Here is a 27980-nt window from a genome sequence, read left to right on the forward strand (position 1 = left end):
GTTAGGTTAATTGTAGGTAATTGTAGGTAGTTTATTTAATTAATTTATTGATAGTGTAGTGTTAGGTTTAATTGTAACTTAGGTTAGGATTTCTTTTACAGGTAAATTTGTAATTATTTTAACTATTTTAGCTATTAAATAGTTCTTAACTATTTAATAGCTATTGTACCTGGTTAAAATAAATACAAAGTTACCTGTAAAATAAAGATTAATCCTAAAATAGCTATAATATAATTATAATTTATATTGTAGCTATATTAGGATTTATTTTACAGGTAAGTATTTATCTTTAAACAGGAATAATTTATTTAATAAGAGTTAATTAATTTCGTTAGATTAAAATTATATTTAACTTAGGGGGGTGTTAGTGTTAGGGTTAGACTTAGCTTTAGGGGTTAATACATTTATTAGAATAGCGGTGAGGTCCGGTCGGCAGATTAGGGGTTAATAAGTGTAGGCAGGTGGAGGCGACGTTGTGGGGGGCAGATTAGGGGTTAATAAATATAATATAGGGGTCGGCGGTGTTAGGGGCAGCAGATTAGGGGTATTTAAGGATAACGTAGGTGGCGGCGCTTTGCGGTCGTCAGATTAGGGGTTAATTATTGTAGGTAGCTGGCTGCGACGTTGTGGGGGCAGATTAGGGGTTAATAAATATAATATAGTGGTTGGCGGTGTTAGGGGCAGCAGATTAGGGGTACATAAGGATAACGTAGGTGGCGGCGCTTTGCGGTCGGCAGATTAGGGGTTAATTATTGTAGGTAGCTGGCTGCGACGTTGTGGGGGGCAGATTAGGGGTTAATAAATATAATATAGGGGTCGGCGGTGTTAGGGGCAGCAGATTAGGGGTACATAAGGATAACGTAGGTGGCGGCGCTTTGCGGTCGGCAGATTAGGGGTTAATTATTGTAGGTAGCTGGCTGCGACGTTGTGGGGGGCAGATTAGGGGTTAATAAATATAATATAGGGGTCGGCGGTGGTAGGGGCAGCAGATTAGGGGTACATAAGGATAACGTAGGTGGCGGCGCTTTGCGGTCGGCAGATTAGGGGTTAATAAGTGTAGGTAGGTGGAGGCGACGTTGTGGGGGGCAGGTTAGGGGTTAATAAATATAATACAGGGGTCGGCGGTGTTAGGGGCAGCAGATTAGGGGTACATAAGGATAACGTAGGTGGCGGTCGGCAGATTAGGGGTTAAAAAAAATTATTCGAGTGTTGGCGATGTGGGGGACCTCGGTTTAGGGGTACATAGGTAGTTTATGGGTGTTAGTGTACTTTAGAGCACAGTAGTTAAGAGCTTTATAAACCGGCATTAGCCCAGAAAGCTCTTAACTACTGACTTTTTTCCTGCGGCTGGAGTTTTGTCGTTAGATGTCTAACGCTCACTTCAAACACGACTCTAAATACCGGAGTTAGAAAGATCCCATTGAAAAGATAGGATACGCAATTTACGTAAGGGGATCTGCAGTATGGAAAAGTTGCGGCTGAAAAGTGAGCGTTAGACCCTATTTTGAGTGACTCCAAATACCGGCGGTAGCCTAAAACCAGCGTTAGGAGCCTCTAACGCTGGTTTTCACGGCTAACGCCAAACTCCAAATCTAGGCCATAGCTTGACTGCACCAGGGCTAGATTACAAGTGGTGATGGCAGAAATTAACTTTTAACATACGCAGGTTAGCGCCTGTATTACAAGTTAAAAGTAAATGGTTTGCATGTGAGAAAATCACAAAACTCTTGCTTCGGGACTTCGGATATCGTGACCAAGTTGACTTCTCCCAATAGACTTTAATTGAGCGTACTGGTGAAAAAAATTACATTTTATGTATATTTTATAGGAATTAAGGCATATTGACTTTAAAATTGGACTCAGCCAAAAGAATGATCTTTCATCCTACTGAATGATTTTTGAAAATCAGCCAATAGTAAGAAAATATCTGTCAAAACACCTCTATAAAAGAGGGAGAATGACAGAGAAGAGCAAGACTGCTGTAGGGGATGGAAGGAAGAGGACTCCAAGAAAAGGAGGCTAGGAGGAGGAGCACAGCAAGAGGACTGCAGCAGAGAGGACCACACACAACACTGGATTGTAAAATAGATTGGATTCAGATGCTGTGCACGGCACAGAAGACTTTGTACAGTAAGTAGAATTGTTTTTTAATGTCTATTTTTGGGATTTTTAAGGTCTATTTAGTTTTTACAAAATAAGAGAAAAAAAGCGCATCCTCGATTCAAAGTAATGTAAATAAAAATGTATCCAAGCACATAACCATATGTACTTATTAGACATAAGTTATAAAAATGCCTCTAACAACAATCACTGTTCATGTGCGGCTACTTACAGCTCTTCTGATAGTCGACTACAAACCCGCCGTATCTCTGTCCACAGTCCAAGCAAAAGCTGCTGTCCCGTAAGTACCGCAGTGCAGGTAAGGGTGCAGCTGCAAACATAGATCCTGTCTACGCGTTTTGTCTGTCCTTGCGCAAACTTTCTCAAGACAAACGGATCAGCTGTTTTTGATACTGTTGATCCCACTCATATATACCCCTTAAACTCCACAATTTCCTATTACATATTAAGCCCATCATCCTCCAACACACCCAGTAGCCATGTGTGTATTGTTTGCTGTCAATGCCATGGACATAAAACAGTGCAGTTCAAAATTAAATTAAAAGTTATCTAACCAGGGGTAAAGGACACGTGAAACCTACTACCAATAATTCATAAGGTGCTGAAATTAAAATACATAACTATCTTATCAACACATGATTAATATAAAAAAACATTTGATAAGGAGGCGGAGTCTGGCCGTGCTGGAAGATGGCCACACACTAGAAGGGCTCCTGCTTCCAAAACTGGCAAATTAGCTTGATATGGCATAAAAATAGCTTAACTATCAGTGAGTGGACTAAGATATCATCCCTGTCATCAGCCATTTATCCTTGGGAGTAAATATTAGCCTGTAAAGAGCAGCACGCTGCAGCACTAGTTCTGCGACCCTAAGAGGCCTACTGGTGAACGGGAAGCACCGGACCTGCACTAGAGACTTGACGGCGAATACAGGCTCCCTAAAGGCACTACCCCCGCATCAGATCCTAAGGCAACAGGGGACCTGACAAACTCGAGGGGCTTGATCACAGCAAGGCGGCACATACCTTTTGAGCAGCAGATAGTCTAGGCCCATATCCGTGCTGAGTGCACCGTCAACGCCATCAGCCACCATCATCAGGAGAGGCCTCTTACTTACCGCCGCTACCGACCTCAAGAACCGGAGGAAGACCGATGTTAGAAGGACCGCCTCTGGGGTCTGTGCAAGCAGCCTAGAGAAAGGAGGCAAAGGATTGTGCCTGACGCAGGTGGGAAGCTGATCCAAAAAGCTCTGAGCTTACTAGAGGTGAGGCGGCGTGTAAGCCCGGCTGTGAGAACAGTCAGATTGGTGTCTGCACCCATAAGATTCAGGGGCCTGCTCTTTTAGGGGCAATAATACACAGGCTTTCTACATAAATACACAGATAGTGTTTGGCTATTAAGAACACAATCCCCAGAGGCATATCTTAAACTTTAAAAAAAAAAAAAAAAAATTACGAGTGGGTAATGCCTAATAAGAGACAGAGCAGGACTGACAGATCAATAAACTCAAAGCCACTTTCCCAGTATCTAAAACCAGTAGACACAGGCAAATCTATAAGTAGGGAGGAAATGGCGCTGTCACAGACCCCCTCTCTGAATACTGAAGCTCCACACTCACCATATCTTACTAAAGAGGACATTGTACACTTATCCTCTAAAGAGGATATTAAGGGTATTATGCAGGAGATGAAAACCTTATTTGGGGACCTCAGAAAAGATATATCTGCGCTAGAATCGACGATACTTAAGGTTGAGAGTGACTAATGTCAGAACCACATCTGCCACCATAAAGCAGAATTCTACTGTGCTGCAAAATCACACAGACAATCTACAATTCCTAAACGATAAAATCGAGGACCTCGACAATAGAGGCCACAGGAATAACCTGCAAATTAGCGGAGTCTCTGAAACAGTCCCCCAACAGGGGATAGAAGGTTATCTACAGGCCCTTTTTTGAATCATTAAAGGAAACCCCTCGGCTCCAGAAGTACCACTTGAAAGGGCACACAGGGCACTTAGGCCCAGACCTCCCAGCAAAGCCCCACCAAGAGACATAATAGTCAAATTCCTTAGCTTTAAGGATAAGGAAGAGATCATCCAAGAAGCAAGGCGCAAACACCCTATAACTCACGCTGGAGCAGAGATACAACTCTTTACTGACTTGTCACCAGTGACACTTCAGAAGAGGAGAGAATTGGGCCACATAACATCTATATTAAGATTGCACAAGATCCAGTATCGTTGGGGATTCCCAGTTTCTATCACAGCCAACAACAATAACAAGACTGTTATCTTCAGACCATGAGCAGACGAAAAAGATTTCTTTGACAACCTATCCCTGCAGCTACCTCCATTACGGGGCACAAGCGATGAAAATGAAACACCCTCCTCCCAATCCTCATTCGGATAACCGCTGAGAGCAGGAAACTTCTGGGTAACGTACTGTTTATCAAATCTGACATTGTCAAGGTCTAAGAACATTTTATTCAGATTTGGCCTGTAGGTCACTGATATGGCCTACTGAATTTATAGAACTGATTACTGACATTCTTGTTGGGCTGTTGCTCATATGTTCACAAAAAAAAGTTAAATTATAGAAGACCTAGCGAGTTATTGGTAAATTATTTGTTACTTTATTTATGGTAATTTGTTTAGCTTAAAAGAGTTCTATGTTAGCCTGCTCGCGTCTGAGCACAACTTGTGAGAGTCAACACGCCAGGCATAGCTCACACTCACGGCACAACTTACACACCCTTAGTGCACATGTACAAGGAGGCGAACTTCCACTGAACAAATTACTTGCTCCTGTATAATCAATGGAACACTACACTGTTAACTTAGACGGGATTTACGTGCCATTTAAGGGTGATGAATACTGAAAACACACCTTATTAAAAGTATATCATACGGCTATGCACTTCTTCTCTCTGGGACTTACTCACAGAGAGAGCTGCTTTAAATATAGGCCACCTAAAAACTACACTCCTTGTAAAATATCCTTTGTGGTCGAATAAAAATAGTTAGGCACGAGTCATCACTTTACTCTACTTGCCATGCATCATTACATTTAGTCCTGCTGACCACCTCATCTTACCCCATTTTAACATCATAACGCATACCAGATAGATGGTTTCGTTCATCACATAGTCCAACTCACCAGTTTTAATAACACCTTAAATGCCAAAAGTCATCGCACCCCAATGAGGTAATTGGGGTGTTAATGTTTTTAATAATTAACGTCAGTTATGGGGCTTTTCCCCTATTGTTGTTGTTACAGGTTTTGAAGTTGTTGAGCTACAGAGTTTTCTTTCTTTTTTTTCTTTTCCTATATTAATAATTTGTTAGTAAGATTGCAACTTTTTTCACCTTAAAGGATAAGAGAGTTAAGTTTCTAGCGTTGGAAAAATAATCAGATTGTTTTGTAAACTTTGTTATCCTTCTTTTTGCCCCTCTAATACCTCTCTTTAGACTTCTCCTTCTCCTCTTACCATTTACTGAGTCCCCTCCTCTCTTCTTTCCCTTCTTCCATCTACTCCCTTTTTTTTTTTTCTTCCCCTCCCGCCCTTAGAGATTATAACTATGCAGCCTAGGGCCAGCAAGTTCCAAGACCACGGCATCAATATCACCACAATAAACGCTAAAGGACTTAACAGCCCTGGTAAACGCTCTATCGCCTTTAGGGAATTAGCTAAACTACAGAGCCAAATTATTGTAGTACAAGAGACCCATTTCCAGAGAGGAAAGGAACCTAAATGGTTTCATCCATTGTACCCGAGGGCTGTGTTTGCCTCGGGGGCGAGCAAAAAGGGGGGGGGTATCATTTTCCACAAGCCGGTCCCTTTTCATATGACCCAGGTCGAGAAGGACCTAGAGGGCAGATTTATAGTTGTTATAGGCACACTATATGGCCACTACATCACTCTGGCATTGGTGTACTCTCCCAGCTTTTCCCAGGGACGTTTCATTAAAAGGTTACAGACCTCCTCTTGGAGCATTCCAAGGGGATAACTTTTCTGGCAGGAGACTTTAACCTGGTAGCTAATCCCTCCATGGACTTTTCGAGAGGCGTAACTTGTACCCCCTCCTCAACAATACAACAGGTTAACACTACCCTCAGGTATATAGCATTACACGATACCTGGAGAACTTTACACCCAAACTCGAGAGATTATTCCTTTTACTCTATACCTCATAACAGTAACTCGAGGATAGATTACATCTATACAGACGCCAATGGCCTCTCAATCACACAAAGATGTGATATTGGCCACATTACCTGGTCAGATCACGCACCAGTTTCTTGCTTGGTTCATTGGCCTGACACCCCAGTTACAAACTACACGTGGAAATTAGATGACACTTTATTAGATGACCCCTTAATTCTAGAAGACATGCGCAAATCACTAAAAGAATATTTTGAAATAAATACACTCCAACCCACTCCAATCATGTAAGTGTAATACGTGGAGCTTTCATTAAGCACAAAGCAATACTTAACAAACGCTATAGAATAAAATACACTGATCTACTCTCCACACTAAAAACTCTAGAAGCCTCTCATAAATCTGACCCATTAAATACAGATGTAAAAAGTAAACTAATCTCCACAAAATCTGAACTGAATAAATATCTAGAAGAAATGTGTCAAAATAAAGCACTATCTTTGAGGCGGTTTTATTATGAAGGAGGGAACAAACCTGAGAAAATTCTGGCTAGAACTCTTAAAAGACGACAACTGCAGTCTTATATCCACTTGATTAAAACTAAAGACGGTCACCGTCTGTTCAGTAGCTCGCAGATTGCCTCTGCGTTTCATAAGTACTACTTCTATTTATATAACATTGAGAAAGATTTAGAGCCAATGGGGATGAGACTCCGCAGCTCCGAAGAGTTGCAGAAATTGACTCATACTTCCAAGATATTGGGTTACCAAATTTAACCAAAGAGGCCTCGGATTACTTAGACTCCCCAATCACTAAGGAGGAACTAGCTCAAGCCATCAAAAACTCCCCTTCGGGGAAAAGCCCAGGCCCAGATGGCTTCACTATACCCTATTACAAAAAGTTCATAGAAGAGGTATCTTGTCCCCTCCTTCAACTATTCAACAGCCTCAGAGATAACCCAAAATTATCAAGGGTTCTATTGGAAGCCCACATAACCGTTATTCCTAAGCCTGGTAAAACCCCTGAGGCCCCAGAGAACTACAGACCTATTTCCTTAATTAATGCGGACATGAAACTTTTGGCTAAAATTATGGCGAACCACCTTAATAAATACCTCCCAGAATTAGTATCTAATGATCAAGTGGGCTTTGTCCCTGGCAGAGAGGCCAGGGACAACACCACCAAGGTTCTACAGCTGATCTCTCACGCCAGAATTTCAAACACTCCATTGGTGCTGTTCTCTACCGACGCGGAGAAGGCCTTCGACAGGGTCGTTTGGCTTTTTCTGCGTCGGGTTATGGTGACGATGGGTTTTGGAGACGCCTATTTAAATACAGTCTTCGCCCTCTACTCAAGTCCGAATGCCAGGATTAGAGTGAATGGGACATTATCTGAATTCTTTCCCATCAGTAACGGCACCAGGCAGGGCTGTCCATTATCCCTGCTTTTATTTGCTTTGTCAATAGAGGCCCTAGCCCAAAAAATCAGACAGAATCATAACATCACGTGGTTGCAAATTGATCACACTGAATATAAACAGGCACTATATGCCGACGATGTTCTCTATACCATCACAAACGCCAACACGTCTCTCCCTGAACTTCTGGGCAAGCTGGAGACATTTGGAAGGGTAACTAATTTTCTTCTTAACCTTAGTAAATCAGAACTCTTAAATGCTAATACATGCCCCAAGATTATACAGACATTACATAAAAAATACAACATTAAAATCGCCAAAGAAAAATTTAAATACCTGGGAATACACCTCACCTCCGACCCTTCAAACCTCTTTAAACACAACTATGGGACCCTCAAACACAATATCGCAGCTGACTTATCCTCCTGGGGTGGTAAGCCTCTCTCATGGCTGGGAAGGGTGGGAGTTATTAAAATGAATGTCCTCCCAAGGATCTTATATATTTTTCAAATGGTCCCCACTGCCCTCCCGGCTGGTTGCTTAGACCAGCTCCAAAGATTAATTGAACAGTATGTATGGGCTAAAGTTAAACCCCGTCTTCCCAGGCGGACTATGTACTTGCCCAGGGACAGAGGCGGACTGAGCCTTCCTGATTTAAAAACATACAGAAACGCAGTCATCCTACAGAGGATAGCCGAATGGTCACATAATATAGAACAGAAGGCATGGGTACAGTTAGACAGAAAAATTCTCAAATTAAATAACATGGGCATTCTGGCCTGGATTGCCCCTCTAAAGAGACCAAAGAATATACGGGATTATCATCTACTTGCAGAGACTCTCCGAGTGTGGGACGGTACTTTGGCTACCACAACTCACTTATCCACAAGGTATTCTCCTCTCCTTCCGATTATCGAAAATCCCGATCCCCCCTTTCATAAATTGGGGTATCGCAGGTCCAAACCATATAGTCTCAGAGAGGGATCGATAGAGGGCATAGTTGAAAATGGGAACGTTCTGCCCCTTGACAGAGTAGGGGAAATGCACACAGGCGTCTTCAGCTCATGGTTACATTATAACCAGCTACTCCACTTTATAAAAACCCACAAAAACAAGCAGGACCTAGGGAGAAACCTAACACCTTTTGAGACACTCTGCTCCACAGTCCATGTCCCAAAACATCTGATTTACAAAATCTTGCTCGTCCCCGAGGCAGACGCACTCCCCTCATATGCAAGTCAATGGCACAGAGAACTTGGCTCAGATTTTGATTATAAAGCATGGACGAAGGCCCTGGCCCTGATTAAGAGATCCTCGGTGTCTGCATATATTCAAGAGTCCCACATTAAGCTTCTCGGCAGATGGTACCTTACTCCAATGAGGTTGCATAAATTGTTTCCTACTCTCAGCCCCACCTGCTGGAGGGGGTGTGGGGGGGATGGGTCTTTACTCCACATCTGGTGGCACTGCCCGAATCTAGCAAATTTTTGGCCGAAAATTATTGAGGAAATCCTCAACATTAATGTCCCTAACTCCCCAGAGATACTTTTATTTTTGGCTCTTCCCAAAACTCAAAGTGAGGCACACTTAGCACTTCTGCTGATCATGATTACTGGGGCCAAGATATTGATTCCCAGAAAATGGAAAACACAGGTCACCCCTTCTATTGAGGAGTGGCGCGCACAAATCGATGAAACCCTTCTCTTGGAGAGATTCCATTACCTGAAAGCACACAAACTAGAGACGTACAAGATGATGCTGGCCTTGTGGCATAAAACAATTTAGCTACTTATTGATCACCATCCTACTTGTGTTTTTTTTGGGGGGGGGTTTCCCTCCTCTTATCCCTCTCTTCTCCCTTCTGAATTTACACCTCCTCTTTCAAAACATCAGAAACAACTTACTGTTTAACTCTGAGCTCACAATATGGAAATTTGTGGATTATATAAATTTCTGTTTTACTTTTATTAAAGCATACAAAATTAAAAATGGACATTATAGTTTCCGTCCTCGGAAGTGACGGACGGAATTTATATTTACAGATGTGAAATATAACTTGGTTATGATTTTTGAAGTTATGATTGTCCATTGCATTGGATTGTAACCGTATTTTTCTCTACTCTACGACTGTATTCTGTTTATTCACATCAATAAAGCATTTGAAAAAAAAAATATGTAACAAGAAAATGTTAAATTTATAGCAAACGTGATCTAATCCTACATAATTTGCTGTAAAAAGACACATTAAAAATACATGATAAAAATACATAATAACAATATAAATACTGGAATTCCCCATAACCCCCATACCAAATTCATACTAAATTTATTAATTATGCAATTTGTTGTAGAGCTCGTGGCTTCCTAAAACCCTATTCTAACATACCCAAATAAACACAGAATAGCAGAGGACCTAAAAATCTAAAAACCAGGAAGACACTAAATACTGGAATTCCAGTATTTTTATTTTTAGTATTATTATGTATTTTTATCATGTATTTTTAACATTAGATTAGATCACGTTTGCTTTAAATTTAGCATTTTCTTGTTACATATTTAGCAAATATTATTGTTATATTAATCATGTGTTGATAGGATAGGTATGTATTTTAATTTCAGTACCTTATGAATTAGTATTGGTAGTAGGTTTCACATGTCCTTTACCCCTGGTTAGAGAACTCTTCATTTGATTTTGAACTGCACTGTTGTACGTCCACCGCATTGACAGCAAACAATACACACATGGCCACTGGGCGTGTTGGATGATGATGGACTTAATACGTAATAGGAATAGAGGGGTATATATGAGTGGGATCAACAGTATAAAAAAACAGCTGATCCGTTTGTTTTGCGAAAGTCTGCACAAGGACAGACGTAACACATAGACGGGATCTATGTTTGCAGCTGTACCCTTACATGCACTGTGGTTCTTTTGCCTGGACTGTGGACAAAGATAAGGCGGGTTTGTAGCCGACCATCAGAGGAGCCATAAGATGCTGCACATGAACAGTGATTGTTGTTAGAGGCATTTTTATCACTTATGTCTAGTAAGTGTATATGGTTATGTGCTTGAATAAATTTGTATTTACTTTACTTTGAATCAAGGATGCACTTTTTTGCTCTTATTTTGTCGTTTCTTTTGGCCAAGTACTCCCTATAGTACTTTGTAAACTGGAGAGCTGCACCTGTGATTCAATACAGGAGGATTCCTGATTGGAGGAAGTTGATATTTTACACCTATGTGAATAACTAACACTCCTGAATTTACGTATGTGAGACACCCAAGGGAAGAGCATTGCACACTTTGTGCTCATACATCCTATACTAAGAAAACACTTACAGTTGCTCGGTCTTCTTTGGTCTGTATTTTGACTGTCATTTTTATTTTGACTTTTAGATTTAAGATTTTTAAGATTCTTTATTTATATTCACATCTACTTAAATTTACATCTACACTTTTTTATTAATTTATTTGTCATTTGTGCACATGGCCTTTGTGCAGCTCTGTGTGTTTGTTATTGTGGGCTATTTCGTTTTTAAGATTTTATGGGGGGCATTTCTTTTTATAGGGGTCTAATTTTAGGGTAGGGTTTTTAGGGGCTTTTTAAGATAGGGTTTTATTAAGTAATTTTGTATTTTTTTCTTGTATTGCTTTTTATTTTTATGAACTTTTTATTTTATGTAACTTTTATTGATAACTTAAAGGTCTAAGGTTAGGGGGACTTGGTGGCTAGCAGTTAGAATTTAATAGTGTGGAGGTTGCTTGCATTGGGGTACTGGCGACTTAGGGTTTAGTAATGTAAGGTTTTTGTGATTGAGTTCTGGCAGTTTAGGGAATAATAGTGTAGGCGGGTTGTTTAAAATGGATTTGTTGCAGTTTAGTGGTTAATAGTGTAGGTGGTTGTTGTATTGGAGGTTGTGTCAGTTTAGAGGTTAATAGTGTAGGGGGTTGTTGCAATGTGGTAGTGGAAATTAGGGGGGTTACTGTATTGTGGGGTTTGGCAAGTGTAGTGGATTTTAGGGTTTGTAACATTCATACTTACAACTACTTGTAAAGCAGTCTTGCCAAAAATTGAATACTGATCAGCCAAAGTTTTGCTGATTGGCTGTTTAACTAAGAATCATCCTCTGCTAGTATAATAGATTCCAATACATTCCATACTAAAATAATACAGCTGAGAATTTCAAATTAGAAACAAAATGCAAAAAAATGTTTTAGATTTTATTATGTCAAATTTAAATTTTAAAATTAAAACTCCATCTTATGGCTAGATTATGACTGTAGCACTATTTATCGCTCCTGCTCACACGATAACTGTGCTCAACTTTGGCTTTTTGCCCGTGTCAGGTTCCACATGTTTTACAAGTTAAAAGTAAAAGGTTTTCGTTAACCCGACACATGCACAAAAGTGGAAATTACAATATTGCAACCACATTAACCTATTCTCCAAAAGACTTCATTGGAGTGTGAAAAGTAAAAAAAAAACTAACACCCTTACTCGTGTGCAAACCCGATCTCATTTTCTCAAGTGCGCTACCCCAACATGAAATATGAATATTTCACATTCCAATGTTCTTCACATAGAAGAATATATTCTATGTATTCATAAATACATGATATTTATACATATATATATATATATATATATATAGCCCTAATGGGATATTAAAAATCATATATATATTAATTAATCGCATAGTTTATATCTGTAATTAAATATTAAATATTACATTGGAAAATACATGAAAAATAAATATTGTAAAAGCAATCTTAAGATATTGGTACATGTATCTTACTTTTCTCCCTATTCCTTGAATGATAGCTATTTATATACACAACATTTTGTTTAGAAGTCTTACACATTACATTATAGAAATATGATGTATATACAGAACGCAAAGAAATCTGCCAGGAACAAACAGCAGCTCAGTAGTTTGTTCTATGGCCCGGTTACCACCCGGAAGTAGCTTCTTTTAGCCCAATTGGGTTTTTTCCTGAAGCATCTAAGTTTGGTCCCACCTAACAAGGTCAGTCCAGCTTCAAAATACTAGGCAGTACCTCTCTGAATAAGGAAAATGGCAACCCCAGACGATTCTTTCGGCCTCTTTTGGGCCTCGTCAGTGAGGGTCAGCCTTATGTCTCTAAGCACATTGGGCAAGGAGTCCATGTCTGGTTCCTCCATCACCTTTAGGGAGATTTTCCCCAGGGGCATAATACAAATACATACAGAAAGAGAAGCAGTCTGCCAGGAATGGAAGAAATATGATCATATAATCAATTTTATAAGTAATACAAGTTTAGAGAAATACCAATGCATCACTTGTTACCTAAACTGACAATCATTATTACATGGCTCTGTAAGTACTTCAGGGCGAGGCAAATGTTCACATCTCTGTTCAGAAACATTAACACGATCATTCTTGCGAATGCACATCATTTTTCTTCGTCGAACTCCTAAATGTAAAAAAATATACATAAATGAATACATGAATCTTATAACACTACAATCCACAGCTTATCCACCCTCTGGAACACTCTCCCTTGTGCTGTCAGGCTTTGCCCTAATCTTTTTTCCTTTAAATGCTCTCTGCAGACTTTTCTGTTCAGAGAAGCCTACTACCCAACTCAATAATATTTCTCTTACCTAACATTTCCCTCATCTAACTCTGCATTAACATCTTTCTCAATCTTGCAGTCCTCGCCTCCTATGTCTCAACCTCCTACCCTTCTAGATTTTACGTTCCCACGGGAATAGGGCCCTCGATTCCTCCTGTATGTGTTTGTGAATTCTGTCCTGTCTCTTAGTCTTAGAAGTTTTATATTATTGTTTTATGCACATGAACTGTATCCATGGACAGCGCTGTGGAATATGATTGTTCTTCATAAATAAAGTATAATAATAATAATAATAAATTCTTCTGTTCTTCACTTAGAAAAAAAGTTTTGTTTTTTTTTGTTTGTTTTTGTTTAGTTTTATATATACATATATATATATATATATATATATCTGTATATTGTTTGTAAAATAAATATCTATACATATCTACACATATACTGTATATATATATATCTGTATATTGTTTGTAAAATAAATATCTATACATATCTACACATATACTGTATATATATATATATATATATATATATATATATATATATATATATAAATACATAGAGATATATAAATATATATATATATATATATATATATATATATATATATATATATATATATCTATTTAAAAATAAAAACAATACCATTTTTTAAGTGAAGAGCATAGGAATTTAAAATACTTATATTCAAAATACACAAAAACATTAAAATTGATTAATAATTATATTTTATATTTTAAGGTACTTGAATCAGAAGGGCTCAAAAATGTTTGTGTGTGTATATGTATAAATATATATATATATATATATATATATACTGTATATACAGTATACACAGACTCACCGGTCACTTTATTAGGTACACCTGTTCAGTTGCTTGGTTACACGATTTGCTAATCAGCCAATAACATGGCAGCAACTCAGTGCATTTAGGCGTCTGGTGAAGTTCAAACCGAGCATCAGAATGGGGAAGAAAGGGGATTTAAGTGACTTTGAACGTGGCATGGTTGTTGGTGCCAGACAGGCTGGTCTTAGTATTTAAAAAACTGATGATCTACTGGGATTTTCATGCACCACCATCTCTAGGGTTTACAGAGAATGGTATGAAAAAGAGAAAATATCCAGTGAACGGCAGTTGTGTGGACGAAAATGCCTTGTTGATGTCAGATGTCAGAAGAGAATGGGCAGACTAGTTCGAGATGATAGAAAGGCAACAGTTACTCAAATAACCACTCGATACAACCAAGGTATGCAGAATACCATCTTTGAATGCACAATACATCGAACCTTGAAGCAGATGGGCCACAGTAGCAAAAGACTACACCGTGTGCCACTCTTGTCAGCTAGGAAACTGAGGCTACAATTCATACAGGTTTACCAAAATTGGACAAAGATTGGGAAAATGTTGCCTGGCCTGATGAGTCTTGATTTCTGATGCGACATTCAGATGGTAGGGTCAGAATTTGGCGTAAACTACATGAAAGCATGGATCCATCCTGCCTTGTATCAATGGTTCAGGCTGGTGGTGGTGGTGTAATGGTGTGGAGGACATTTTTTAGGCACACTTTGAGCCTCTTAGTACCAATTGAGCATTGTTTAAATGCCACAACCTACCTGAGTATTGCTGCTGACCGTGTCCATCCCTTTATGACTACAGTGTATCCATCTTCTGAGGCTTCTTCCAGCAGGATAATGCACCATGTCACAAAGCTCAAATCATCTCAAACTGGTGTCTTAAACATGACAATGAGTTCACTGTACTCCAATGGCCTCCACAGTTACCAGATCTTAATCCAATAGAGCACCTTTAGGATGTGGTGGAACAGGAGATTTGCATCATGGATGTGCAGCCGACAAATCTGCAGCAACTGGGTGGTGCTATCATGTCAATATGGACCAAACTCTCTGAGGAATGTTTCCAACACCATGTTGACTCTATGCCATGGAGAGCTAAGGCAGTTCAGAAGGCAAAAGGGGGTCCAACCCAGTACTAGCAAGGTGTACCTAATAAAGTGGCCTGTGGGTGTGTATATATATATATATATATATATATATATTTATGTGCATATTAGTGTTTATATGTATGTATGTGCACACATATAAATACATAAATACTCACATCTATACACATATATATATATATATAGACATATATATATATATATATATATATATATATATATATATATATATATATATACTTTTGAGCCCTTTCCAGTCAAACACCTTGTCATATGTTTACGTAATTTTCCTCCCTTCTACAGCACCATGTTTATCAATCTCCATTCAGTACAAAAACAGATATATTCTACGCATTCCATGTAGCACAACTTAATAGGAAAAAAAAACTGATTTGGTAAAAAAATGTTTTTTTTCCCTTAAAGCACATAGCAGTTAGGAATAACTATAAAGATATTTTACAGATAGACATTAATAGAGATATTCAGCTGGTAGATCTTTAAAGAAATATAGGCCCCAGTCTATCAAATTGTGAATCAATTCATTTCTTTAGGGGATTGTAGCTGCAAGACCTATATGTTCAGTAATGTTACATGTTATATTAATTTCTCTTGTATTAATATTCCATTTTTGGTGGCCTTCTTATTGTGTGCTGTGACTATAAATTATAACTGGAAAAAGAAGCTGGAAAGATGCTTAACTGTTTACAATATTAAATCCCAGTAGTTATGCCCATACACTCTTCAAAACCTAAGGACGACAGTGAGTGGGGTGGCTAGGTACAACGAAATTACACCAAAAAGAAAATTAGAAAAAGAATACCAGTGGGCACTCAGCTAGAAAGGTAAGGGCGCTTAGGGGACCAAACTTAAATTTATTTATTTTATTTTTTTATTTTTTATTTTTTTTTAAATAGAAAGATAGACACTATAGATATGAGAGTCTATGTGTAAAAGAATGGGAATTCAGCACTCTTTTAGTAATCAAAAGTTTTTCCTTTTATTATAGTTAATTAATAATATTTTTCTCTGAAAAAGACCAAAAAACACACATTGTCGTCACAAATGCACATATCCTACAACCTAAAAGTGAAAAGAAAATGAATTAGTACCAAATACCATTATAAAGAAACATACATAAAAATGTATAAACAATCCTTCAAGAATAAAACCACTCTGAAGAGAGAATAACATGCAACACCCTGCTGAACCAAACCCTAAATGTAAAAGGTATTGTCTAGCCCGATATTACGTGGGGATCTATGCATGTATACCGTTCATGTTAACATGATTAATGAGATGGCTCATTAGTTAGGAGAAAGTTTGTCCTTTGTAATGATGCGATTCCAGCAAAGTATGTTAATAGGCAAAAAGCTGTACATACCATCCATACAAGTTAAATATAGGCATATGTTTAGGAAGGAGGCTTAAATGCAGAAGGAGACAGCAGAAAGTTCTTGTGGTAAGCTGAAGCAAGCTGAATTAGTACTGACACAATGTCCCAGCCAGCATATCAATAGCCCCACTTCACAAGGCAGTATAGCATGTAGTGTATGCAGAGGGAGCAACAGAGTTCTTGTGGTAAGCTGAAGCAAGCTGAATTAGTACTGACACAATGTCCCAGCTAGTTATGTCGCGAACCGCGCGAACCGCCATTGACTTCAATAGGCAGGCGAACTTTAAAACCTACAAGGACTCTTTCTGGCCACAATAGTGATGGAAAAGTTGTTTCAAGGGTACTAACACCTGGACTGTGGCATGCTGGAGGGGGATCCATGGCAAAACTCCCATGGAAAATTACATAGTTTATGCAGAGTCTGCTTTTAACCCATAATGGGCCTAAATCAACTAACATTCCCAAATTGTTTGCAATAACGTGCTTTAAAACATCAGTTATGATGTCGTATCTATCAGGTAGTGTAAGGGTTACGGCCGCATCACAGTGACAGAGCAAACTCCAAGTGTTACGCTACAAAACACAATAATTAAACAGCGCTAGCTGCCAGGGGTGATTCAAAATTGCTATGATATACCAAAATAAACACCAAAAGGATGAATAACAATAAGAAATAAGAATAAAGATTAATACTCAATAAAAGCAGTAAATAAATATAAAAATAAATATAAAAATAAATATAAAAAGAATTGGTTTAACTTGTGTTGATTAGGAATCACTAATTGTAAAACAGATTCCTACAGATAAGACAAGGAGTAAAGAAACACACAAAGGTGCAAATGAGTACAACTATGTAATGATTATTATATACGAGACCTGTTGCTGCAAAAATGACCAAAGGTGTCCTGCGTGCCTCCTGGAGTGAAGTAGAATCCCAAATCTCTGAAACAGATAAGCGCAAACAGACTCAAGTGTAGGTAGATTACAACAAACACACCCCACTCTCTGAATTGTACTTACAAAATTGTAATTTATTCAGGCGGTTTGTTAAAATAACATCAGATCTCCACGGTAGTTAAAACATAAATCTTTGCAAATGAACATGAAAGTATCTGAGCATAAAGTGTCCGATTTGAGTTAATGTCCGTTGTAGTGATTTCAAATAAAAAAAACGCTTTGAAGAGCGTCAAATGTAGAAGCCGGTTACGTCACTGGAACAAAGTACGGATCCTCATGTAGTCCAAAAGGCCTCAACGCGTTTCAACCGCCACCGTGCGGTCTTTCTCAAGAGGTAAAGGTTCATGTCCCTTCCCACAGTGCAGGTTATTATATAGCCAGCAAGCTTATTTTATTGGATGAAGAAAAGGTCTCTTTATATATCTAACCTGCCTGCTGTGTTATAGGAAACAAGCTAAACTTACGATGCATATTAAATGAGTGACTCATATTGTGATAATACGATTAAAAAACAAAAATATGCTAAAATACTATAAAATGGTATATAAATTATGCTGCAGCAAAATAAGTTCATAAACCTAATAATGTCATTACTAAACTACAAGAAACTGGATTTGCACAAGCATATTTTACCAATTATCGAAAAAATGTTGAAGAATAATACAAAATAAAAGACAAAAAGAGAACAAAGTTATTATAACAAAAAACTATTAAAAACACAAATATTTTAGTTTTATATCATTATATTATTAAGAACACATATAATAATATAGTACTATTATACATATAATTACTAAATTTTACCAAAAAAATGTAAAATAATAGACCACTAGAGAAACTATCACTAATACATTCAAAAACCAGTGTATTTCCACTAATGTTTTTATAGCCATTAATAGTATGGAGTATATTGTATGTGGATCAAAATCTAAACTAATGTTTAAGGGAACAGCCATTGTATCCTATCTACTCTATAATGATTGTTACTATTAGCACCCATAAGTTATGCCATTAAAATACATAATAATACTGATTTGAAAACATCTAAAAATTATACTACTTAAATGTTATTAAGATACTATTTAAATGCCATTCAAATACCATTTAAATACCATTCAAATACTACCCAAATATTCTGGACATAAAAATATTCATGTTCAAATTCATCAAATCATGCAATTTAAAAATACTACTATTAAAAATCTCAAAAATATTTAAAATGTCCAAAATATACATAAAAATATATCATTAATAAATAAGTAAATTATTAATAAATAAATTGATTGATTCTTTGTCACATACATATATAAATATACATACACAAATGTATAAATGAAGGGAGATGTGCACATATATAGATATACATGTGTAAGTGAGTACACCTATCCCAAAAATTCCCTAAGGCACTATGCACTAAAGGACCTAATCCTAAACTAAAAGCTATAAATAAGAAAACTTACATGAAGGCTGCTAAATCTAAATCAACATTGAGACCACCTGGACACAAACAGTTCAACTTCTGTATCCAGAATGTCTCACGTTTACGTAAAGTAAGTAATCTGTTAGGGATGGAGGGGGGAATCCAGTCAATAACCTGTACATTGAGTGTTCGAGGGTCTCCACCGTGAGTGTCTCTAAAATGAAGGGGAACACTGTGCTTATCCATCTCATTTGTAATATTATTGAGATGTTCTGACACTCTACGTCTGATCTTCCTTTTCGTGTGGCCCACATACATAAGGCCACACCCACATGTTAATAAATATACAACATGAGTAAAATCGCAAGTGCAACGGCATTGAATCTTAAAATTACGAGATTTATCACTATTTGTGAAATTTGGATCTTTATTTACATGTTTGCACATATTGCAGTTTTGCTTACCACATTTATATGTGCCTTCCTTCAAACTTAACCAATTACTCTTATTCAATTTTGTTTTATCTCCTTTCACTGTTTTTAATTTACTAGGGGCTAACAGATTTCTCAAATTTCTACCCTTCCTGAAGGTGATTAGTGGATGTTCAGATAGTGACGGTGCTAGCATACTATCTGATTTTAGTATGCCCCAATGTTTCCTAAAGGCCTCCTTGACAATCATATGGCCTTCATTATAAGTAGTTATGAATCTGATGGAATCCTTATCCTGTGCATTTTGTTTTTGGGGTCTACCTATCGAACTCATGTGATCTGTTCTCAACAGTGAATCCCTAGTACGCCCCGTGGCCTTAATTCTAGAGTCATTGATTTTGACGGGATCATATCCTTTAACTAAAAACTTGTTCGCCATGATATCTGCTTCTTTGTTGAAGTCGCTAATAGAGCTACAATTTCTTCTCAACCTAAGAAACTGGCTGTAAGGGATGTTATCTTTCCAATGGCGTTGGTGGGCACTCTTATAATCAATGAAACTGTTTCTTTCGGTGGGTTTCCTATAGTTGGTAACTGCTGTTTTGTTGTCACTATTTACAAAAAGTCGCAGGTCAAGAAATTCAATTTCCGTGCGAGAATGATTTTCAGTGAATTTAAGATTATAATTATTATTGTTAATATATCTGACAAACTCGTCTACTATACCGAGATCCCCCTCCCATAGGATGATCACGTCATCAATATATCTGTAATATTTAACGATATTCTTACTGAACTGATGTGTCTTCCAAATGAATTCGCCTTCGAAGGTGTGCATATACAGATTGGCATAAGATGGGGCGAAGGTAGTGCCCATCGCTGTTCCTTAAACATATTACAGATATATTGATGACGTGATCATCCTATGGGAGGGGGATCTCGGTATAGTAGACGAGTTTGTCAGATATATTAACAATAATAATTATAATCTTAAATTCACTGAAAATCATTCTCGCACGGAAATTGAATTTCTTGACCTGCGACTTTTTGTAAATAGTGACAACAAAACAGCAGTTACCAACTATAGGAAACCCACCGAAAGAAACAGTTTCATTGATTATAAGAGTGCCCACCAACGCCATTGGAAAGATAACATCCCTTACAGCCAGTTTCTTAGGTTGAGAAGAAATTGTAGCTCTATTAGCGACTTCAACAAAGAAGCAGATATCATGGCGAACAAGTTTTTAGTTAAAGGATATGATCCCGTCAAAATCAATGACTCTAGAATTAAGGCCACGGGGCGTACTAGGGATTCACTGTTGAGAACAGATCACATGAGTTCGATAGGTAGACCCCAAAAACAAAATGCACAGGATCAGGATTCCATCAGATTCATAACTACTTATAATGAAGGCCATATGATTGTCAAGGAGGCCTTTAGGAAACATTGGGGCATACTAAAATCAGATAGTATGCTAGCACCGTCACTATCTGAACATCCACTAATCACCTTCAGGAAGGGTAGAAATTTGAGAAATCTGTTAGCCCCTAGTAAATTAAAAACAGTGAAAGGAGATAAAACAAAATTGAATAAGAGTAATTGGTTAAGTTTGAAGGAAGGCACATATAAATGTGGTAAGCAAAACTGCAATATGTGCAAACATGTAAATAAAGATCCAAATTTCACAAATAGTGATAAATCTCGTAATTTTAAGATTCAATGCCGTTGCACTTGCGATTTTACTCATGTTGTATATTTATTAACATGTGGGTGTGGCCTTATGTATGTGGGCCGCACGAAAAGGAAGATCAGACGTAGAGTGTCAGAACATCTCAATAATATTACAAATGAGATGGATAAGCACAGTGTTCCCCTTCATTTTAGAGACACTCACGGTGGAGACCCTCGAACACTCAATGTACAGGTTATTGACTGGATTCCCCCCTCCATCCCTAACAGATTACTTACTTTACGTAAACGTGAGACATTCTGGATACAGAAGTTGAACTGTTTGTGTCCAGGTGGTCTCAATGTTGATTTAGATTTAGCAGCCTTCATGTAAGTTTTCTTATTTATAGCTTTTAGTTTAGGATTAGGTCCTTTAGTGCATAGTGCCTTAGGGAATTTTTGGGATAGGTGTACTCACTTACACATGTATATCTATATATGTGCACATCTCCCTTCATTTATACATTTGTGTATGTATATTATATATGTATGTGACAAAGAATCAATCAATTTATTTATTAATAATTTACTTATTTATTAATGATATATTTTTATGTATATTTTGGACATTTTAAATATTTTTGAGATTTTTAATAGTAGTATTTTTAAATTGCATGATTTGATGAATTTGAACATGAATATTTTTATGTCCAGAATATTTGGGTAGTATTTGAATGGTATTTAAATGGTATTTGAATGGCATTTAAATAGTATCTTAATAACATTTAAGTAGTATAATTTTTAGATGTTTTCAAATCAGTATTATTATGTATTTTAATGGCATAACTTATGGGTGCTAATAGTAACAATCATTATAGAGTAGATAGGATACAATGGCTGTTCCCTTAAACATTAGTTTAGATTTTGATCCACATACAATATACTCCATACTATTAATGGCTATAAAAACATTAGTGGAAATACACTGGTTTTTGAATGTATTAGTGATAGTTTCTCTAGTGGTCTATTATTTTACATTTTTTTGGTAAAATTTAGTAATTATATGTATAATAGTACTATATTATTATATGTGTTCTTAATAATATAATGATATAAAACTAAAATATTTGTGTTTTTAATAGTTTTTTGTTATAATAACTTTGTTCTCTTTTTGTCTTTTATTTTGTATTATTCTTCAACATTTTTTCGATAATTGGTAAAATATGCTTGTGCAAATCCAGTTTCTTGTAGTTTAGTAATGACATTATTAGGTTTATGAACTTATTTTGCTGCAGCATAATTGATATACCATTTTATAGTATTTTAGCATATTTTTGTTTTTTAATCGTATTATCACAATATGAGTCACTCATTTAATATGCATCGTAAGTTTAGCTTGTTTCCTATAACACAGCAGGCAGGTTAGATATATAAAGAGACCTTTTCTTCATCCAATAAAATAAGCTTGCTGGCTATATAATAACCTGCACTGTGGGAAGGGACATGAACCTTTACCTCTTGAGAAAGACCGCACGGTGGCGGTTGAAACGCGTTGAGGCCTTTTGGACTACATGAGGATCCGTACTTTGTTCCAGTGACGTAACCGGCTTCTACATTTGACGCTCTTCAAAGCGTTTTTTTTATTTGAAATCACTACAACGGACATTAACTCAAATCGGACACTTTATGCTCAGATACTTTCATGTTCATTTGCAAAGATTTATGTTTTAACTACCGTGGAGATCTGATGTTATTTTAACAAACCGCCTGAATAAATTACAATTTTGTAAGTACAATTCAGAGAGTGGGGTGTGTTTGTTGTAATCTACCTACACTTGAGTCTGTTTGCGCTTATCTGTTTCAGAGATTTGGGATCCAAGTGTTACGCACCGCAATCAACCGCAAACAGTCCACTTGCACAACCACGAGATAGATAGATTTGATTATTAATTAACAATTATGATTGGTGTAAATAGTTGGCAAGACGGCCTGGCACACAGGCTGGCAGGCAGGAGGTAAATGAAATTCAATGGCACTAGGAGACTGAATATTTGCAGTCCAAAAAATTATGATTTTTATTTTTTTATATACTGTTACAAGAATTATGATTGGTTCCACTAATTGGCTAGTTGGGCCTGGAAAACACACTGGCAGGCAGGAGGAAAGTGCAATTCAATGGCACGAGCAAACTGAGGAATCACAAGCGATCAATTTGGAATTTTAAAGATTAACAATACTTTTACAACAACTAGGATTAGTGGCACTAATTGGCTAGTTTGTGCCTGGCACACAGGCTACCAGGCAGGAGGAAACTGCAATTCAATGGCACTAGTAGACTGAATATTTGCAGTCCAAAAAATTATGATTTTTAATTTTTTTGATACTGTTACAAGAATTATGATTGGTGCCACTAATTGGCTAGTTGGGCCTGGCACACAGGCTGGCAGATATGAGTCGTGGATGGTAGGTAGGGCAGCAATTTAACACAGTATGCTGTGTAAGTGACAAAAACACAGGCCTGATAGAAAATTAAGTTAGATTACACTAGCAAAATATTTTAAAATTTTAGATTTTAATATTAAAATTATGTTAAGAAGTGCAATGCACATATGAGTGGTCGCACTGGCTGGCTGCTACATAGGGCAGCAATTAACAACAGTATGCTGTGTAAGTCAGATAGACAGTTAGACACAGGCCTGATAGAAAATAAAATTAGATTACACTAGCATAATGATTTAAATACTTTTTTTGGGGAATTTTAAGAAAAAGGTTAAGCACATACATATGAGTCATGGCTGATAGCCTTGGAAGGGCAGCTATTAAAAACAGTAGGCTCTGTAAGTCAGATACACACACGCCTGATAGAAAATACTATTAGATTACACTAGAAAAATGATTTAAATTATTTTTTGGGGGTGGGGAATTAAAAAAAGGTTAAACACATATGAGTCATGGCTCATAGACTAGGGAGGGCAGCAAGTAAACACAGTAGGCTCTGTATGTCAGCAAAACACACAGGCCTGATAGAAAATTATATTAGATTACACTATCAAACAAATTTAAACTTTTTTTTTTATATTTAAATTAAGGTGAAGAAGATATGAGTGGTGGGTGGCTGCCTGGCACTGACCAATTAACCAAAAGACTGAAAAAAAATGAGGTATATTAATGCTGAGTGAGCCTGACAGACTCAGGCCTGATAGTAAATGTAATTAGATTACACTAGAAAAATGATTTAAATAAAAAAAATTAAATTTAAAATAATGTTATAAACGGATATTAACACTGGTGGCTGGCACAGAGCAATGAACCAGAGTATATGCTGTGTGACACAGGCCTGATAGAAAATGAAAAAAATTACACTAGCAAAATAATTAAAATTTTTGGTTAGTTAAATTTAAACTAATGTTGTTAGGGAGATATCAGTGGTGGCAGTAATCACAGCATATGCTGTGAGCCTTAAACACACAGGCTGAAAGTCAGGCAAATGCTAATAAAAAAAATACGAAAAAAAAAAAAAAAAAAAACGGCACGAAATATAGCCCTAAAAAGGTCTTTTTGGGGTGCTGTGCTTGCAGCAGAGATGAGTGGAGTCCTTCTGGACTGTAGTGGACACTAAATACACTAGCCTAGCTATGTTTTTCCTATTAATGTCAGGAGCAAAAACACAACACGTCCTCTCATTAAGAAAGCAAGGTCATTAAGAGTCTAAAATGGCGGATTCCGAGTAGCTGGGAGGGTCTGTGAGGGAGTGTCTGATGTTGATTGGCTCTAATGTGTCAGACGGCTGTGACATACAGGGTCAAAGTTTCCTCAATGATGACACATAGGGGCACATCGCCATGTGTTCGCCCACAAACGCGAACGCGAACAAGCTATGTTCGCTGTGAACCGTTCGCGGGCGAACAGTTCGGGACATCACTAGTCCCAGCCAGCATATCAATAGCCCCACTTCACAAGGCAGTATAGCATATAGTGTATGCAGAGGGAGCAACAGAGTTCTTGTGGTAAGCTGAAGCAAGCTGAATTAGTACAGACGCAATGTCCCAGCAAGCATATCAATAGCCCCACTTCACAAGGCAATTCTTTGTTCCACTTCAAAAGGCATTCTTTGTTCCAACGATATTGCTTGTAAGCATTTCAAGTTGTTAGAAGGTCGTTACAAAGTTTGCCAAGTTTTGCACCTTGATGGCCGATCAGCCAATAGGATTGAGCTCGCATATTATTGGCTGATTGTAACAGCCAATGGAATGCGAGCTCAATCCTATTGGCTGATTGGATCAGCCAATAGGATTGAACTTCAATCCTATTGGCTGATTGCATCAGCCAATAGACTTTTTATCTACCTTAATTCCGATTGGCTGATAGAATTCTATCAGCCAATCGGAATCTGAGGGACGCCATCTTGGATGACGTCACTTAAAGGTACCTTCATTCTGTGTTAGTCGTCGGATGAAGAGGATGCTCCGCGTCGGATGTCTTGAAGATGGACCCGCTCCGCGCCGGATGGATGAAGATAGAAGATGCCATCTGGATGAAGACTTCTGCCCGTCTGGAGGACCACTTCTACCCGGCTTGGATGAAGACTTCTGCCCGTCTGGAGGACCACTTCGCCCGGCTTGGATGAAGATGTCTCTCGGTAAGTCGATCTTCAGGGGGTTAGTGTTTTTTAAGGTTGTATTGGGTGGGTTTATTTTTTAGATTAGGGATTTGGGCTTGCAAAAGAGCTAACTGCCCTTTTAAGGGCAATGCTGTCATGCCGCGCCATTGCTAGGGGAGCGGCGTCTTCCCCATGCTCGTTGCCTAGGGCTGTGTCGGCTCTGGATGCGTGTGGCGCTGACGTCATCACCGCACGCTCCTGATGCTGGCCGGTCCTGTGGCGCCAATCCTCTGCCTATTTAAATGGGCAGCAGATGATCTGTCACTGCCCAAGTATAGTTACTACTTCTTGTGCTCCTGGGAGTGACAGATTGTCTGCTGAACTGATATTTTGTTGCTGAATCCTTGCCTGTCTTACCTCGCTTCCTGGTTAACCCCTAAACTGCTGGACTGATACTTTGTTGCTGAAACCTTTCCTGTCTTACTATTCTACCTGGTTAACCCCTAAACTGCTGGACTGATACTTTGTTGCTGAAACCTTGCCTGTCTTACTACTCTACCTGGTCAACCCCTTATCTGCTGGACTGATCCTTGTTACTGAACCCTGCCTGTCTCACTACGCTACTTGGTTATTCCCTAACTTGCTGGACTGACTCCTTGTTGCTGAACCCTGCCTGTCTCACTTCGCCAGCTGGTTAACCCCTTGATTACTGGCCTGACTTTTTGTTGCTGGATCCTGTCTGCCTATTTGCCTTGTGCTGTCCAGCCTGTGGTGAGTGCCGCTCTCCTCATTTGCCTGATACTCTCTGCTCTGGGATCTTCCCTATCTTTCCGGCTCGATGCCGGGATAACAAGACTACTGGCCGAGTTCGGTCTGATAGAGGAGTATCCCACGAGTCTTACATTATACTTGGGCCATGGAACCAGATGAGGTGGCATTAGCTGTTTATCTCCAAGGACAGATGTTGGGAACCCATACTACACATCTGCAGAATATGGATTCCAAGCTGGAGGCTATTACTGCTCAACTCTCTAGTCACATCAAGGAATACTGCTCCTGTTGTTTCACTGCCAGTCCCTGCTCTCAGTACTGTGGCTTCTCCCTCTGCTTCTGGAAGTATACCCCAGATTCCTTTGCCTGACAAGTATGAAGGTACTATGGATTGCAGGGGTTTCCTTAACCAATGTAGGCTGCACTTCCGTAATGATCCTCACACCTTTCAGTCTCCCCAGTCAAGGGTCACCTTTATCATTTCCTTGTTGAAAGACAAGGCCCTAGCCTGGGTCTCTCCTCTTCTGGAACAGGACTCTCCTCTACTGCATGATGCTGATGTTTTTGTTTCTGCTTTTTCTGCTGTGTTTGGGGCTTCTGGTCGTACCTCTGCTGCAGAATATTCCCTCCTGGATCTTCGCCAGGGAAACAGAACCGTGGCTCAGTTTGGCATTGAGTTTCGCACCTTAGCACTTGAAACCACTTGGGATGGCAGTGCACTCAAGATGGCCTTTAGGGAGGGGTCTGCATGAATGCATCAAAGATGAACTCACTTATCGTGATATCCCTTCTTCTTTAGATGATTTTATAGCACTTTGTATCAGCCTGGACTCCCGCTTTCAGGAGAGACAAGCTGAGAGAGACCGAACTAGAAGGGTCCTCCCTTCCCGTCCCCCTGTTCGTCCAGTTCTGGCGACATCCTCTACCCCTTCCGCAGCTCCAGTTGCCTCAGTGGAGGAACCCATGGATCTCTCCTCCTTCAAACCTTCAGAGTCCGAAAGACAGAGAAGAAGCAGACTGAGACTATGCTTTTATTGTGGCTCTAACTCCCACCAACTAAAGGACTGTGACATTTGGCCGGGAAAAGCCAATGCTTAGAGGATAACACAGGGGTACTTCTAAGCATGATCTCTACCAAAACCCCTCACTCCTCTCGGATCCTGGTACCTGTTACCCTTACCTTCCTTCAGAATACTGTCCACACTCAAGCCTTCATCGATTCAAGGGCAGCTGGCAACTTCCTGGATCACCATTTTATGATGCAAGCTGGTCTACCTCTTCTACGGAAAAGACATTGTCTCAAGATAACTACCCTGGATGGCACCCCCCTTGATTCTGGTTTGATCCATTTTGAGTCAGCACCCCTGACCCTGACCGTCGGTGTTCTTCATACCAAACAGCTCCAGTTCAAGGTCATTCATTCACCAGCTCAGCCTGTCATCCTTGGTCTCCCTTGGCTTTGC

At 38.5% G+C, this 27980-nt stretch overlaps 1 protein-coding gene across 1 annotated transcript in view; it reads right to left on the bottom strand.

Moving 5' to 3' along the window:
- The window catches only part of ADAMTS20 (ADAM metallopeptidase with thrombospondin type 1 motif 20), a 578468-nt gene that overhangs the window by 248937 nt on the left and 301551 nt on the right, over positions 1-27980 (bottom strand). Inside the window, 1 exon segment of the mRNA XM_053719202.1 lies at positions 13030-13156. Coding sequence (XP_053575177.1) covers positions 13030-13156 — 127 coding nt within the window.

This window comes from Bombina bombina, chromosome 6 (assembly GCF_027579735.1).
Source record: "Bombina bombina isolate aBomBom1 chromosome 6, aBomBom1.pri, whole genome shotgun sequence".
Lineage (NCBI taxonomy): Eukaryota > Metazoa > Chordata > Amphibia > Anura > Bombinatoridae > Bombina > Bombina bombina.